The 17,202-nt window shown below is 46.6% G+C and overlaps 1 protein-coding gene across 2 annotated transcripts in view; it reads left to right on the top strand.

The window, feature by feature from the left end:
* The window catches only part of LOC123759716 (TBC1 domain family member 20), a 48,813-nt gene that overhangs the window by 28,331 nt on the left and 3,280 nt on the right, over nt 1-17,202 (top strand). For both annotated transcript variants that reach the window (XM_045744970.2, XM_045744971.2), the window contains exons 6-7: nt 5,809-6,025; nt 16,516-16,625. In XM_045744970.2, the coding sequence (XP_045600926.1) occupies nt 5,809-6,025; nt 16,516-16,625 (327 nt within the window). The remainder of the gene's footprint in view (nt 1-5,808; nt 6,026-16,515; nt 16,626-17,202) is intronic.

Here is a 17,202-nt window from a genome sequence, read left to right as displayed (position 1 = left end):
ATGCTATTAAGTGGCTCCCAGAACTGAAGGGCAAGAGCTACGAGGAGAGGTTAGAAGCATTAAATATGCCAAAACTAGAAGACAGAAGAAAAAGAGGTAATATGATCACTACATACAAAATAGTAACAGGAATTGATAAAATCGATAGGGAAAATTTCCTGAGACCTGGAACTTTAACCCTCAAACCGCGCATATCATATATAAATGATATCGGTGACAAAACCGAAACCGCGCACATCATTTATATATGATTTCGTGTCTAGCGCTATAATTTAAACTCCCCGCCTGGGATAGGGGCAGCTATAGTACAGCCACGACCGATAGTTGCCAGATGCCACCTAGAAAAAAAATCCAGGCCAACATTCTTGGGTGTTACAGCGTCAGTATTGAGCAAGCCACCAAGGCTGGCGCACGCAGCACGAGCTCACAGCACCTCTGTTCAGCTTGTGACCACAGCATCGCCTACAAATACCATAATATATATGATACAGCTATTATTTAGCAGTGATAGTATTACTGAAGCCCCCTGACTGTGATAAAACTGACCAGGATTCTGATAATACCAGGATTGTGGTGATATTTAGCGCTGTGCTCCATGGAGGGAGGCGTAAGGCTGTGCGAGGGAGGGTTGTGGCGTCGTCTTCTGACTGTGTGTGGCCACCATTTATTGACTGCACTCACCATACCAGCTTAGTGGTTCGATATGGTGAACACAAATGTAGATACTTATATATAACGTGTGTATAGAGTGTGATAACAGCGAGAGGAGTAGGTTGGGAGCCGCCATTTTGTTGAGGGAAGAGCGTCGTCTGCACGTCTTGGCATGGTGTTTACTGATGGCCACTATGGTCTTTGGGCACCATACCAGCTTATTTGTTCAGGTATGGTGAATAAAACAGGTAGATACTTATATATAATATGTGTATATAGCGTAATAACACCACAAACTATTGTTGAAGGACAAATATTAGTGCATCTGGCCTTGAGGGCGGCCGCCGATCAGCTGACTGTGTGAGTAGCTACGTCTTTGTGGCCTTTACTCACCATACAAGCTTAGATGTACAGTTATGGTGAACAAAACATGTAAATACGTATATATAACGTCTGTGTATAGTGAATATATACAGAAAGAGTATTGTAGGAGGTGAGTGAGGAGGTGTTGAGGGAGGGAGTGGCAGTGAGTGGCTCGCTGGTGTTTGGCGGTCACTCCTCGTTGCTTTTTGACTCAAAGACCAACTTAGTAGTTCGTTATGGTGTACAAAACATGCAAATACTTATATATAACCTGTGTATATAGTGTAACAACAGCAAAACTATTTGTTTATTGTTTTATGAACATAATAATTGAATCACTAATATGCACACCATAATTTTGAGTACAGCGATGGTTCACACATTTTATAATATAAATATACCACAATTCACTGTATGGAATAATATTACTGCAAAAAAACTAAGAAAAAATCAATCGGAGACATTGAAATAATTAGGTAATAATATATTTGTGGCAACTGCTGTCTGACAGCTCGGGCGGAGTAGACCTCGTCTGGCGAAGGCTCTGCCAATGCCCCTTTTTTGCCACACTTCCCTACCCTATTGCGGCTAAAATATGCCACCTACGATTTTTTTGTTATTTTTTCCGTGATCAGGGAACAAAAATGAACACTTCTATAAGACGAAAGAATTTTTTGGAATTTTTTTTTTTTGTTGCGCCTGTGGGTGTGAATTCCATTTGGGCCCCTAGCGGTTTGAGGGTTAAGAACAAGAGGTCATAGATTTAAACTAGCTAAACACAGATGCCGAAGAAATATAAGAAAATTCACTTTCGCAAACAGTGTGGTAGACGGTTGGAACAAGTTAGGTGAGAAGGTGGTGGAGGCCAAGACCGTCAGTAGTTTCAAAGCGTTATATGACAAAGAGTGCTGGGAAGACGGGACACCACGAGCGTAGCTCTCATCCTGTAACTACACTTAGGTAATTACACACACAGTACACAATGCACAACCTACTAACCATAGAATTAAGATGTGAATAAGGCTGTCTTTCCAAACTGTTTCTACCTCCTGTATTTCACCATTCCAAATGATCATTCCCGAAGGGTAGCCAAAACTGGATTCTTGAAATTCTCGCGGAGGTTTGATTTTGCAACTAACAGCCTTGTAGCAGGTTTAGGCTACTGATAGGTTCAATTATCAACTGTTCAAGTAGCTCTAGTTGCCTAACAACTAGAAGTTAGCGGCCACGGCCGAACTAACACCCACCAGCCACTTAGTCTACCTAGACACAACACAACCACCTACCATAGTATAGATTAGACTAGGCTTCCTGGCTCCACAGGGCCATGGTGACCAAAGTCAGATTCACTGACGAATCTGGCCAGATTCGATCTCTAGCTCAACTACTTGAGGTGATTCACGGGATCACCCAGATTACCTACAAAAATATGTTAAAAATAACGAATGGAGCCATCTTGCTGGTACTCATTGCAGACCTTCCAAAACTCCTTTCGACCGACAGCCTGCACAAACTATGGGAACAGAAGATCTCAGCTTACCCCCTAGTCGAGTTCCAAGCCAAACGCACCATCTTTGTACATAGAATCCACATCATCGTCATCATGGAACACTCAAATGACGAGATATCTGCAGAAATTGAGACAAAAAACAGGAATTTTAAAATAATTCAGGCCCACAGATTCACAACTCAATCCAACAACAACCAAGTTCTGAAGCTAACTCTTGTCTCACTGGAGCAAGCAACAAAAGCTTGCAACTTAGGCTTTTCTGCCTTTGGCATCAAGTCTGACCCTGACTAAATCACCATACAGAGGTTTCACAAGCTCAAACAATGCTTCAAATGCTTCCAGTATGACCACTACTCCAGTGCATGCAACATTGAGATCCATTTGGCATGCAACATTGTATCCATTTGGCATACAAGTGCAGTAGGTGTGCAGATGAACACAACTACAAAGAATGCACAAGCCCAACGACCAAGTGTGCACTATGCAATGGTGCCCACATAGTAATCTCCCACCTATGTTCTCATAGACAGGATGCAATCAAGCAAGCACAAGAAACGGTGACAGCTGCCCGTCAACAAGCAGCAGTCGCCATTCCTGCCTGTACTTCACCAATAAATGCCTGAGGTGACCCCAACCAACAAGAAGCCCAATTTCCAGGGTTGCAGGCCCAGTCGGTCGCCCAAGGGGGACACCAGAGCAACCAACACCTCACTGACCCCATGGTTATACCAGGGCAAACCCAGAACCAACCCCAACAGGCCCCAACATCTAACCTCCTTGCAACAAACCCCGATCCTAAGCCCAGCTCAGGAGCGGAACTCCTAGCATTTACCCAAATCACATTTCCCAACAACCCAGTGAAGCTCCGGGGTTTCTAGAACTCACTCAGGAAGGGCAATGGCCTGTTCCCTGTCCACATGTCCGAGGACTTGCTCTCCTATCTGTCTACTAACAGCACAACAGCCACCGACCAGGCCCAAGCACAACCCAACAACCCCCTCCCAAGTACAACCCAACAACCCCCTCCCAAGTACTCTCTGCTCCCAGGCCACAGCCAACACCCAAGAGACACCAAACTCCCAGAATCACCCCGGCCCCTCCACCCCGACAACCTGGCAAACACCCAGGTCCAGTATTACTACAGTAGAACCACTCCATATTATGGTCGGAGCCTTGGCATACACCCTTGCCATAAGACACCCTAGACGCATACAGCGCCCCACACACCGCAGCTCCAAGAGGCTCAGGGCTAACACTCGTAGCTCAAGCTCATCCCCTGAGGACAAGGTAAGGGCAGGTGACCCCCCCCCCCCCTCAATACTCCATCTGACAGTGGCTCTAGCACTTCAGACATGAACGTTGATGACAGTAACAGTAACGAAGACCCCCAATTGCATGGCAACATGCGGAAAACCCCAACCAACCCCCTGCCGGTGCCGGAAACATGATCCCTGGCCCAAAAGACCTATCCTCCACCTTCACACACATCAGAAGCCAAACCAAAGTTAACAACACTGGCAATCGAGCTAAACAAACTCATACGGCGCACAACCAATAACGGGGATCACAATCCTTCAAGTGAATATCAGACATTACTTCAACAACAGAGACCCCCTCACCCTGGAGGTAGCCAGACTTAACCCAGACATTATCTTACTCAGCGAAACAGTGGCCAGACAGGACCAGCACATCTCTCTTTGGGGATATTCCACTAGGGAAATCAACAGGGGGGGATGCACAGTGGGTGGCAATCCTAGTAAAAAGAGGACTTTCCTACCGGCTTATCCTCATAGAAGATGACCACTTCCTTGCAATAGAATTCACCACCTCACACTTCCCCCTAATCGTCTGCACCGCATATCTACCACCTAGACTCGCCTACCTCCCCTCTATTTCACTCAACAGGCTGCTCGATAGGAACCTCCCAACTATAATCGCAGGAGACCTGAATGCCCACCATCAGGCCTTATTCAATGCTCCTTCCAAGGCCCCCATTTCATGACATTCTTTGCTGGCAATGTGAGGGGCACCTCTGACATAGTACTGACAAACAGAAACTGCAACCTGTTCCACTGCAGAGTGACTCCAGGCAAGAACATGGGGTCAGACCACATCCCTGTGGTTACCACCCTTCAAGCTACCCCCTTCCGATTTGTGGCTCCTTCCAGGCCCAGGCTGGAAACCATGGGAACCCGGGCCTATCACACCTTCCTCGCTGACGACCTCATCATTGAGTTCGACAACCTCCCCACCCAAACAATTGACCAAGCCGTAAACACCATCCACAACCGCATCCAGCTCGCAACTGAGGCCACCTGTGAAAAATCCGCCACTAAGACTTCCCACCAATATAAACCGACCCGAGAAATCAGAGGTAAAATAAATGAATATCAACGAGCCTGCCAAAGTCACTACCAAACTGGTCAGCCACCAGTGTTGGCCCTACAACATATTATATTTATATTATATTTTTATAGAGAATATTTTGAGAGTTTATATAACAAGTAATGTGTATTTACACGTGGTTTATATGATCACAGATTTACTACTAAGGATGTCTAGCTAGTATATAGTGGCACTAGTTGCTTGTGATGATAATGAGTATGGATAATGGTAAGAAATATTGAGCGTTGCATTTTTTATATTTTTACCCTTGTCTGGGCAATACATTTCCATTATTTCTTGACAGGTGTTTCAACCTCTTATGAAAGTGGGAAGCATATTAGAGGTGATAATAGTTAATGATAGTTGGTAGTGTTTTTGTATTCATTATTTTGTTATTTCACACTCATTTGGTTATCCTTTACATTACTAGTTACTGTTATTATTTATAACAGTCTGATGCCTTGCTTCCTCTTGAAACTTCATCCTTGAGAACTCAACCATTTGTAAATTTTCCATGACTTATGACTTATTGAAGACTTGAAGTACAGTACGTACTTCAAGCATTTGTCATAAAATTCTACAGGCTGCATTCGCTGTTGTAAAAATGAAGCGTATGTTTTCAACACAAATCAAGAATGTGGAAAAGGAAAGAGGATTACATTCAGCATATACGAAAAGTGTGAAAGAAATATATACATACAAGTTGAAACATACAGACACACAAGGTTACGAGTGACAAAAAAAAGAATGACAAATAATAGGGAAGGGTCTCCCTTTTCCCCAATGATAATATTTCCATGGGGGAAAACATACTGTAATACAAATTAACTCCTTCATTTTATAGTATACTTCCATGCTACTAAATATTTATTGGTGATAGCGGCTTTTTAAAATTTCAGATCTGGTGTTGGAACAGTATTCTGCTTACCTTGGCTCATTACTTGGTTTGCTCACACTCTTTCCGACTACCGAAATGTTGTGAGATTATACGACTTCTTTTTGGCTTCACCGTATCTCATGCCAATGTATATAGCAGCAGCTATTGTGCTTCAGAAAAAGGATGATGTCATAGCAGGTGAATGTGAAATGGCCATGCAACATTACATTCTTTCACAGGTAAGTGATTTTGTATATAATTTCATCTTTTTGGGGGCCCCTGCTTCATCATACTCAGGTAGTACAGTTATATTAACATATCTGGCACAAAATATTTGTGTACTGGACATCATACTATTTAATGTTAAAAATCAAGTGGTAGTTTTACAAAAGTACATAACAGTACATTATTGTTTCACTGATATGTACTTTAAACAAAACACCACAGAATACTGGTAATAAAGCAACAATAAATATGGGCACTCACCAAGTGTCCAGATGTTTCTCCACATAGGATCTTGGAATGATGTGTAGGTGAGTATGGTGGTGTTAACTGAGGGTTGAGACAAGAATATGGCTCGGTGATGCCATTGGAAGTCAACGATCCAAGCGACAGTGTTGTAGAGCAACTTGTCCGAGATATATTGTTGCCTGGAGAGAGTTTGCTGGCATATCAGCCTCCTGTTCACAGTGATCCATTGTCGTACTTTACTGTTCAAATTGTCGCAAATTTAATTGGTGATATTAACTAGTAGAATGCATATTTATAACAATATTTAGCATAACGCTCCACAACATTGTCGCTTTGATTGTCGCCTTCATGTTGCATCACCTGTCATATATTTTCCTTTAATTTTGTTATGAAATAAGGTTATTTCAGATTAAGAATTAGTTTTTTTCATGTTCTGTAATCATCACCAACATTATATTATTTGTGGTACTGTATATTTGTGGTAAATATACCACATTTCTTAATTACTTATGTAATGCTAGGAGACTTTGGCTAACATTGGGTAACTTTGGGTGGCATTGTGTAATTCTATGGACCACATAGGAGACATTCCAGATTCATCTTCCTTTATAAGCTGAATGTTTTGATAAAAAATCATGACAATGTTTTCTGTTGGCTCCACCACTTGTTGAAGCCCAGAACAGTAGGTTTCCTTCATTTAATGATGCCATAGTAGCAGGATACAAAAAACATGCACAGATGCTAGATAGATATAAGACGCTAAGATATAAAGAGATATAACAATATCGACTCAGAGACACTGAGATATAAAACGCTAAGAGGGAAGGGCTTTGGGCGCCGTGGGCAGGAATCTAAACAAGACTGTGTCATTGGAGGAGGTACAGAAGTTGTGCCGTGCCAACATGGTGGCAGGTTGCGAAACTACATAGGCCTCTTGTGAATGGAGGTGCCGCCAGGGGCTGGATTACAAACAAATAGATGGAATACATGAATGATTGAGGTATGATAGCAAGCTTGAGGAGTGTGTGTAATTACCTAAGTGTAGTTACAGGATGAGAGCTATGCTCATGGTGTCCTGTCTTTCCAGTACTCTTTGTCGTATAACATTTTGAAATTATTAATGGTTTTGACCTCCACCACCACCTCACTTATCCTGATTCCAACCATCAACCACTCTGTTTACAAAATAAAACTTTCTAATATTTTTTTGGCACCTTTGTTTCCTTAGTTTGAATCTGTGTCTTCTTTTTTGTAATTCTTTTCCAAATAATTTGTAAGTTGTGTGTCGTCTATTTTCTTTGATTCCACATTCCATAACATGGCATTTATTCACATTGAATTCTATTAGCCACTTGATGCTCCAAGCATTTTTTTTATCTAGATCGATTTGAAGGGCATTACAATCGCCTGCGTCTCCTATCTTCCCCTGTATCTTAGGATCATCCACAAACATGTTTAAATAATTCTGTATTCATTCTGGTAGTTTTTTTTTTTTTTTTGTTTGTTTTTTGAGATATATACAAGAGTTGTTACATTCTTGTACAGCCACTAGTACACGTTGCGTTTCGGGCAGGTCCCTGGAATACGATCCCCTGCCGCGAAGAATCGTTTTTTCATCCAAGTACACATTTTACTGTTGCGTTAAACAGAGGCTACAGTTAAGGAATTGCGCCCAGTAAATCCTCCCCGGCCAGGATACGAACCAATGACATAGCGCTCGCGGAACGCCAGGCGAGTGTCTTACCACTACACCACGGAGACTTATGTAAACTGAATGTAGACAATGAACATTACTGGTGCATGAACTGAACCCTGTAGTACTCTGTTAGTAGCACTCCTGCAGCCAGATACATTGTCTCTGATTACCGCCCTCATCTGTCTGTTAGAAAACTTTTCATCGGTGTCAGAAGTCTACTTGTCACCCCCTCCAGCATATTTGTTTCCAGAACAGCTTCTTGTGTGGGACTATCCAAAGCCAAACCCAACCACCTCTTTCCTGTATTAACTCTGTGGCTCTATCATAAAAACAAAGTAGGTTTGTTACACAAGTTCTTCCTGTTTGAAAACCATATCGTCTGTCCGTTACTATGTCAATACTCACTAGGTGTTCAACCCCTTTGGCTTTAAATATTTTATCTAGTGTCATGACTACCACGCTTGTTAATGATACAGGCCTATAATTTAGTGGTGGCCCTTGACTACCATTTTTATAGATTAGTGCAGTACTATGTTTGCCTTTTTCCATATGCTGTATCTGCTAAGTGGAGTGGAATGCTCAGCTCAGTTGTACATTCTCGCAGCACCCAAGGTAAAACTCCATAAGGTCCAACTGCTTTATTTCTTCCTAGCCCCTTGAGTAATATTTTCACTTCGTCTCGAGATACCTCTATTTATTCTATGACGTGTTTAGGAATTGATAGTGGGTTCGGTTCTATGAAATCCTCATTTTGTACAAACACACTTTGAAACTGTTCATTTAGCATTTCACACATTTCTTTTTCATTCTCAGTAGGCCTGTTCCCTGTTCTCAATCTCTGAATTTTATCTTGCACATGCAGCGTGCTTTTAAAGAATTTATTGAAAAGGCCTGGATCTGTTTTACATTTGTCTGCTATACCTTTCTCAAAGTTCCTTTCTGCCTCTCTCCTCACTGCTGTTTAATTGTTTCATGCTTGTTTATTGTGATGGTATGTTTGCATGTTAGGCCTCTTCACGTACTGGGGGGATAGGTTATCTTGAACCCATTTTCTTGTCTTTTTCTCTCTGGCTCTCACACAATTTTTGTTTATCTAATACTGTTTTCTGGTCCAGCATCTCCGTTTTGGTATGAATGTTTGTGTGCTATCATCGTATATTTTGCAAAATTTGGCATACATCTCATTTACTTCCTTGCCTGGCAACAAGTCTGTCCAATGAAACTCAGAAAATTCTTTTACGAGTTCCCCATAGTGTCCTCTCTTGAAATCAAGCTTATCAATTGTTTCAGTGTCCCCATTCTCTTCTAGATTACAGTCTAGATTACAGTATATTGCAAAGCATATTTAATTTCTAACAGGACATGATCACCTTCCCAAGGGAGGAAAGTACTGGATGTCAAATATCTCTTCTTTTCTGGTGAATATTGGATCCAGGTTTGACGAAACAACCTCTTCCCTCATTCTTGTAGCCTGCTTGACATGTTGATACATGAATGTCTCCAAAATGAGGTCTACAAATCTGTCTGTCCAAATGTCCTCTGTTCTTGCTTCATAGGCCTCTCAGTCTATTGCTTTCAAGTTAAAGTCCCCCAGTACCAACAATCATGATTTATCTTTATCTGCTTTTACTATATTCTCTATCATGACCATTATGAGGCCCTCTCGTTTGTCATCTAGTTCCTCCTTTGTCCATGTGTTGCTTGCTGATGGGCTGTAGTTATTTTTGATTATCAGTTTATCATCCTGATTCCAAACCTACAATGCCATTATCTCAACTTCTTGAGGGTCTTCAATTATTAACTCTCATACCTTCAGGTGTTCTTTCACCAGCACAGCCACTCCTTCCCCCTTCCCAGTTTTCCTGTCACGTCTCCAAATTGAGCAGCCCTTGGGAATATGACTTCATTTAAAACAATTTTTTCAAGTTCATCTCTGTTAGTGTAACAATATCTGGGATCTTAAGTTTAAAAATATCATTTAACTCCAGTATTTCTGTGGGGAGCCCCTACGGCTCCCTGGAGCTTATCGGGCTAATGTGTGTTATGTTAGACCGGGACATTAGCTAAGGAGTTCAGACCTACCAGGGACCAGCGCCAGAACCTGGCCCCTTCAGAGAGGTTTCAGGGAGCAATGGCCCTGGAAAACCCCATATGGTTGGGGGTTTTCCTTATCTGCCATCGACCGGGGTTAGGCACCCAGAAAGGTAGGCGTAACAAAACAAACCCCACATGGTAAGAAACTACAACAAAAACCGAACAGAGAGGTAGAAAACTCCCTACAATCCCAAGGAAACAAGCAAACAAGCAAACATCACACTTTACTGCCGCGCCGATCGTCCGCGCAGCCCTCCCCACCCCGGGAGGGGGAGGGGGGAGCCCCGGACCTACCGCGCCGGCTGCCAAGCTCTAGTTCGTTCGCTAATGTCAACCGGGATTGACGCTTCTCTGGCCTCAGTTTCCTAGGCGGTGTTTGCCTTGTGTGGCGTTCACTGCCGTGTGTTGTGGTGTGCGGTGGCCAGGAGTACTTCATCAGTGCCGGGGCTGCATGTGCTTAGTGGCTGACTTCCCTAAGCGCCCTGTGAGTACTGCCCTTGCGTTACAGGGTTATCTTCCCTGGGGCGTTCGGGAACCATTCCCGTAGAGGTTCTTGCTGCTCGGCATTTGCCTCGCCCTTGGGGCCAGCTGGGGCTTGGGGCCCTTGTTTGGCCCTGGGTAGGGATTGGTATTGTGCTGGTTAGGGCGTCAAGGTGTTGCGCAGCCTGCCACCTAAGCGGCGGCCGGTTTCTGTTGCCTCTGGAGACGGTGTACTTTTGCGGGGTTTTTCTTTTGTTTTTCATTTTCTTGCCGGGTGGGGGTCTGCCTAAGGTGGTTATAGTTCCACTGGTAGTGTTTGGCGGCCCTCTGCTAGGCCCCCGTGCTTGTACACGTCTCAGGGGTTTTCAGTGCTATAATCTACCCTCTTGTTATGTTTGGGTTTCTTAACCGGTTAGCAACACCTTGCCCGGGCTTCCCGTAGTTGTTACCCTACGGGCCCTGGAAACCCCTGTCTGGGCTCGGGGGACCATTGAATGTGTCTTCCGGGTTCCAACCCGTCTTGAACGGGATCGTTGGTTGCTGTTCCCTTGTCTCCGGGTGACAGTCGCCATTTTTACCTCCGTCATGCTGCCTGTTGGGTCACTGACACCTTGACCCGGAGTCTTGCGAGTGATTCTCTGCTTGTTCTCCAGTACTCTCCTGATGTTATTACTGTTCAGAGTACAGGCGGCATCCGTGTTGCAAGCTAGGTTAGGTTGCTGCAACATGCTAGGTTGGTTTCCCACTCGAATGCCCGTGGCCGCCCCGTTTGGTTAGGTGCTGCTCGCCCCTTTCTCTCCATGTTCCCGGCTCCGGACCGTCTGCGGGATTCGGGGTCGGGGCGGGGTTCAGTTGCGGCAGAGACTCGGGCGGTTTTCGGGGGATGCCCCGTTCGGGTTGGGGACGGAGGTTTGAGCCTGTGCCTCCTGCCAAGGCTTCTGGGTCTTACCAGCGGCCCTTTCTTGTTGCCTTTCCCATGGGCTCTTGCTTTTCTTTAAGGGCGGAGGGCTTGGAGGACGGCTCTGCCCCGGGGCCTCTGTTGTTGGTTCCCGGGGCTGTGGGGGTTGCCTGCTAGCGGTTTTGCCCCTTCAGGGGTTTTTCTGCTGTTGGGCGTCGTTTTTCGCCCTTCCAGTCTGCTAGCTTCCCACATTTGCTGGCGTGTTTTTGTGTATTGGGCGTCAGTCACAGCCCCTGCTGGCGGCCATTTTCGTCTGCCGGTTTCACGGCATGGCCACCAGGGCGGCGTTGCGGTTTGTTTACATGCGTCTGGGTGTGCGAGCGAGCGTCTCTGGTGAGTTTTCAAAAAATTTGCAGGGTTTTTGTTCTCCTGTTGTCGTTTCTTTGTTTTTCTGGTGTTTTCTTGCCGTTGCCTGTTCCTCTGGGAACGTTTGGGTGTTGATTTTGGGTCTGAGCCTCTGGGTTTAGGCTCAGTGCCCCTGGCTGGTATGCTTGCTCCCACACCTTGCCCCTCGGTTTTCGGTCTGTTGGGACCGTTTTCCCAGGGCGTTCTGCTGGGGTCTGTGCTTTGCCTTTTAGTGGTGTTCTCCGCCGGCAAATGTGGTGGTTTGGGCTCCCCCTGGTTCGATTCTGGGTTCCTTTGGGTTCCTTGGTTTCGTTCTGGAGGTTTCTTCCTCTTGGGCCCCCTTTTGTGGGTTCAGGGGACTTTGTTTCCTCGTGTGACCCGGTTCTGCCTTTTGGGGTTCCGGGGTCTTCCTGGCTTGCAGACTGAGCTTTTTGGGTCTTGGCACATGTTGTGGTTGTGCTGGGACTTTGTGGTTTTGCTGTCGAGGTGGGCCTTTTGATGCAGTTTTGTGCCTTCTTTGCTTGGCCGGCGTAGTGCTCTTTGCCACTAGTCGACGGCTTGTGCTTTTACAATATATGTCCTCACCTAGTTGTGCTTGTGGGGGTTGAGCTCTGGCTCCTTGGTCCTGCCTCTCAACCGTCCGTCAACAGGTGTATCGGTTCCTGTGCCTCTTGGGCTCTGTCATGTCTACATGTGACATTGTATGGGGGTCAGCCTCGTTCCTTGTGTGAGGAGTCGCCACATTACTTCTTAGTGCTTTCCCGTTCCCATTCTGACACTCAAAAAAAAAAAAAAAAAAAAAAAAAAAACTAATTCTATCTGTGGCTCTTTTGGGTACTCAGTTTCCACCTGTGTCCCCTAGTGCGTGTGCCCCTTGTGTTACATAGCCTGTCCTTCTCAACCCTGTCGATTCCCTTGGGTATCTTGTATGTGGTGATCAGGTCTCCCCTCACTTCCTCTTCCAGCGAAGTGTGGTTTCATTCCCGTAGTCTCTCCTCATGACTTCGGTAGTGTACTTTTTCTTTCTGAAGGGGTTCTGTTCCCTTCTCTGTTGACTGGGCGCTGGGGGAGCAGCTTGCTCTGTTGCCTCTCGCTTGGTCGCGCTGTTGGTGGGCGCTTTGGGTTGTCTTCCGGCCTCTGCTGGCGTCGGAGGACGGCTTCTCCCCCTTGGGGGGGGTTCAGAGCTGGCGGGGTGGGCTTCTTCCCTGCGCTTCGTCATTTCCTCTTCGTGGGTGCGTGGGGCGTGGTCGATCCGCCCCATCCTTCTGGGCTTCCCGTCTGCTCTTTGCAGTCATGAGCTTTTCCAGTCTGCAGTTCTTCTGGACTACTTCCGTCTGCGCCCTGGATCCTCTGCCCTGCTCGGAGGACTGTTGTCTCCTGTTCGGATTCTGTTAGGGCCGGGTGCATGGATGGTGGACCTGGACCTCCAGGTCACTTCTTGGCACGTTCCTCTCCAGTTTTTCTGGGGCTAGCACGGTTGGTAATTACCTATGTGTACTTACCTAAGTGTAGTTACAGGATGAGAGCTACTCTCGTGGTGTCCCGTCTTCCCAGCACTCTTTGTCATATAATGCTTTGATTATAATTGTCATATTGTCATATAATGATTGTCATATGTCATAATATGTCTTCGTATGATTGTCATACAATGCTTTGGTGGTGGGGCTTCAGGTTTGCTGTTTTTATTGCATTCCCTATTTTGTGAAGGGCACTTTGTATACTCTTTGCATCTTTACCGGATCTTAGTGCCCTGTCTGCGTCTGAGATTCGGTGTCTGGCCTACCTCGACGACTGGCTGGAGTGGGCTCCCAGTCAGTCCGCTTGTCTGCTCGCCAGGGGATGGTTCTTTCCAGATCGCTGGGTTTGGTTTCCTGGTGATCTGGAGGTTTTACCTTCTGTTTCCGTCCCGGGTTCGGACCTGGGCCTTGTTTCAGGCTCTTGGGCCCCTCATTGTCTTCCCTCCAGAAGTGTTACTGTGGCTGTGGTCCCGCCTTTGGCTGTTCAGGAGGGGGTCCCGGGTTGCTCAGCGGTTGCTTGGGCGGTTGTGCGGGAGTTTGCACTTCGGCGTGCTTGTCTGCCCGCGGAGTCGGGTTTGGCTCCGGCGTCGGTTGGTTCCTACGGAGACTCCACTTCCGCCTCTTGCATTCCTTGGGTTCCTCTGGGGATCTGGTGTTGGTGCTGCGTCACCAGCTTCCTCTTTGGGGTTTTCGGGGTTCCGTGCCTTGGCGGCTCCCCGAGCCTTCGCTCGATGTGTTCACGGACGGGTCGTCTCTCGGCTGGGGCTTTGTGACCAGTGCTCACCAGGTCGGCCGAGGTTGATGGAGTCTGTCTGTCCGTCGGGCTCACAGCCCGGTTCAGGTGTTCATGGCTGTCTGGTTTGCGCTTCGGAGGGTTTGGGTCACTAGGTACTCTACCATTCAGCTCTGTTTGGACTGTTCTCTGGTGGTTCTTGCCGGAACCACAGGGGGTTTGGTTAACCGTGTGGTTCGTGTCCGGGGTGTGTCCTGCGTCCTGGTGGACAGCTGTCTCGGTTCATTCCTCTTCGTGGGTTGGCCAGTCGTCGCCGATTCGTTTTGTTGGCTCTGTTGGGCTTATGGACTCCTGGCCATGGACGTCTTCGGGTCGGCGTGGTCTAGGCGTCGCCCGTTTTGTGGCGCCCTTCCCACCTGCGAGGACTTCACGGTGGAGGCTTTCGGCAGGCCTGATCGAGGTGGGGGGTACCTGTACCTCTTCTCCCGGTCCAGCTGTTGCTTCGGGTTCTGGCTCAGTTGCAGCCCATTCCCACGAGAACAGTCCTTATGGTTCCACTGTGGCCGGCCCGGCCTTCTTTTCAGACGCTGCTTGATAGGTGTCCGTACCCGGGGCGTTTTTCCTGAGGCTTCGCCTCTTTCAGCAGGCCGAATCGGTCCTGTCCGTGACTGGTTCGGCCTTCTCTTTGGCTCTTCGCGTCTGGTATTTTGACGCAGGTATCGCCATCTCTATGGTGTTCAGGTGGCTTTGTTGACGGTGTCCCACCTGCGAGCTTCGTCTTGGAGACTGTATGACGTTTATTACGTCTTCTCGCGTTTTGTTTCCCCTCCGGCCTGCTCATGAGTCGCCTGAGCCATCCTGGTCCTTGTTCAGGGTGCCTTCTTCTCTTCCCCTCAGTTTGTGGTAGCCCCTTCGGTTTCAGTTTCCTCCTCTTTGGTACTGGTGGTAGCTTTATTGGTGTGCAGCCTTTCTCTGTCCTGGCGATGGTCGAGACGGCTGCTTTCCGGAGGGGTTCTTGGGGTATTGGTACTTGTTTGGTTTGGCCGGGGGGTGCGTCCTGTGTTGTCCAGTTGTGCTTTTTGCTGTTGCCGGCGTACCGTGCCTGGGGATGCGCTGTGGTTGATCCGGTTCCTTCGTTCCCTGTTTTCAGGGCTCGGGTCTCCCGGGTCGTCCGCAGTGTTTTCCTTCTTCCTGCGGTCTGTCTTTGCGCCCGTGCTGTTCAGACGTTTGCAGCAATTGCTGCTGTGTTGGTGACGTCTCGGGCTCATTTCGGGCGCAGGGAATTGTGGGTCGCACGGGTTTTTGGCCGCCCATCCATATGTGCGTCTGTTCTTGGGCGTTCTTGTTGCCTTGGGTCGCAGGTTTGCGACCGGTTGTCTTGGCTTTGCGTTGCAGAGTTTGTGGCGGCCGCCTCCCGGGTTAGCCCTTTCTTTTCCTTCTCTTTGGGTATGAAGCTCCAGGGAGCCGTAGGGGCTCCCCACAGAAAACCAGCGTTGAATGTAATGAAACGCCATTTTCTGGGTGAGCCCCGGAGGCTCCCTGGAAACCCTCCCTCCCACCGGTCGGCGGTTTTTTCGCGTTGGTTGAAGCTTAGCTTCCGAACTGGAGCTTGGCAGCCGGCGCGGTAGGTCCGGGGCTCCCCCCTCCCCCTCCCGGGGTGGGGAGGGCTGCGCGGACGATCGGCGCGGCAGTAAAGTGTGATGTTTGCTTGTTTGCTTGTTTCCTTGGGATTGTAGGGAGTTTTCTACCTCTCTGTTCGGTTTTTGTTGTAGTTTCTTACCATGTGGGGTTTGTTTTGTTACGCCTACCTTTCTGGGTGCCTAACCCCGGTCGATGGCAGATAAGGAAAACCCCCAACCATATGGGGTTTTCCAGGGCCATTGCTCCCTGAAACCTCTCTGAAGGGGCCAGGTTCTGGCGCTGGTCCCTGGTAGGTCTGAACTCCTTAGCTAATGTCCCGGTCTAACATAACACACATTAGCCCGATAAGCTCCAGGGAGCCTCCGGGGCTCACCCAGAAAATGGCGTTTCATTACATTCAACGCTGGTTTTTTTATCTCACTCCATCTATGATGGTATATACAATTTTCAGGAACATGTTCCCTTTCCCTTTGTCCTTTACTCCCCCTTCCTCTAATGATTTTGGTGCTTTGTTTTTTGTACCATTTCACTAGCTTTCTAGTCTATGACACTTAGTAGAAAAAATAATTTTTTCTTCATTTCTATTCCCATTTAGATGTTTTGCTTCATCAAGGATCATTTTCAGCTTTTCTCTGTCTTCTTTTGAAAGGTCTTCTCTTATTGACCGAAGATTGACATCCTCATCACTGCAATTTCCTGGCATTTCTAAGCACTTCTTTCATGTGTTTCACTCCATTAAATGATAAAATATGATTAGTCAGAAAGATTAAAGAATTTTTATTTTATTGGAACAGGTACCAGATTCCCTTCCTTTTGAGAAGATATTGGTTGAGGCTAGAAAGTTGTATGAGGAATATCCCCCAGACACACTGCAGGAAGAGGTGGAAGAGTATCTCAAGAGGAAGTAAGTTTGAGATCTTAATTTATATGTCTATTTCCTGTAATTGGGCAATATTTTGATATACAGTATATGGTCACTGTACAGTCTTAACCCTTTCCTTCATTATGATATTTCTCTTTTTGTTCCCATGCTTTTGTTGCATGTGGTTTTTAAAACCTAAAATTTAATTTTAACTGCTTTTGATATTGGTATTACTCTGTACCCAATTATCTGAATCATATGGGGCTCACTCCTATTCAATACATGAAAAGGAATGACAGAGACAGGGAGTCATCGGGGCTCTACCAGAGAGGCGTTTTATCACATTCAATGCCTGGGTTTTTGGGGGAGCCTAAAACCAACTTTAAAGACATTGGAGAGAAGTAAACAAAATCAAGGGTTGTCAGACTAAATTCATAGCTCACCCAGATCCAGGAAAGGTTGCGAATGAGTTAGTGAACAAATGGGCTGGTGCTGCTAGTATGGAGTCCTTATCTGAAGACACAAGGAACACCATTGATTCATGGGGAAAATATTATAAATGGAGCAAGTTTGTGCAATTTAAATACTGGGTTAGTAACATGCACCGAGATAGCTTACG

This window comes from Procambarus clarkii, chromosome 8 (genome assembly GCF_040958095.1).
Source record: "Procambarus clarkii isolate CNS0578487 chromosome 8, FALCON_Pclarkii_2.0, whole genome shotgun sequence".
NCBI lineage: Eukaryota > Metazoa > Arthropoda > Malacostraca > Decapoda > Cambaridae > Procambarus > Procambarus clarkii.
Note: the sequence above shows the minus strand (reverse complement) of the source record. Positions and strands in the feature narration are given on the sequence as shown.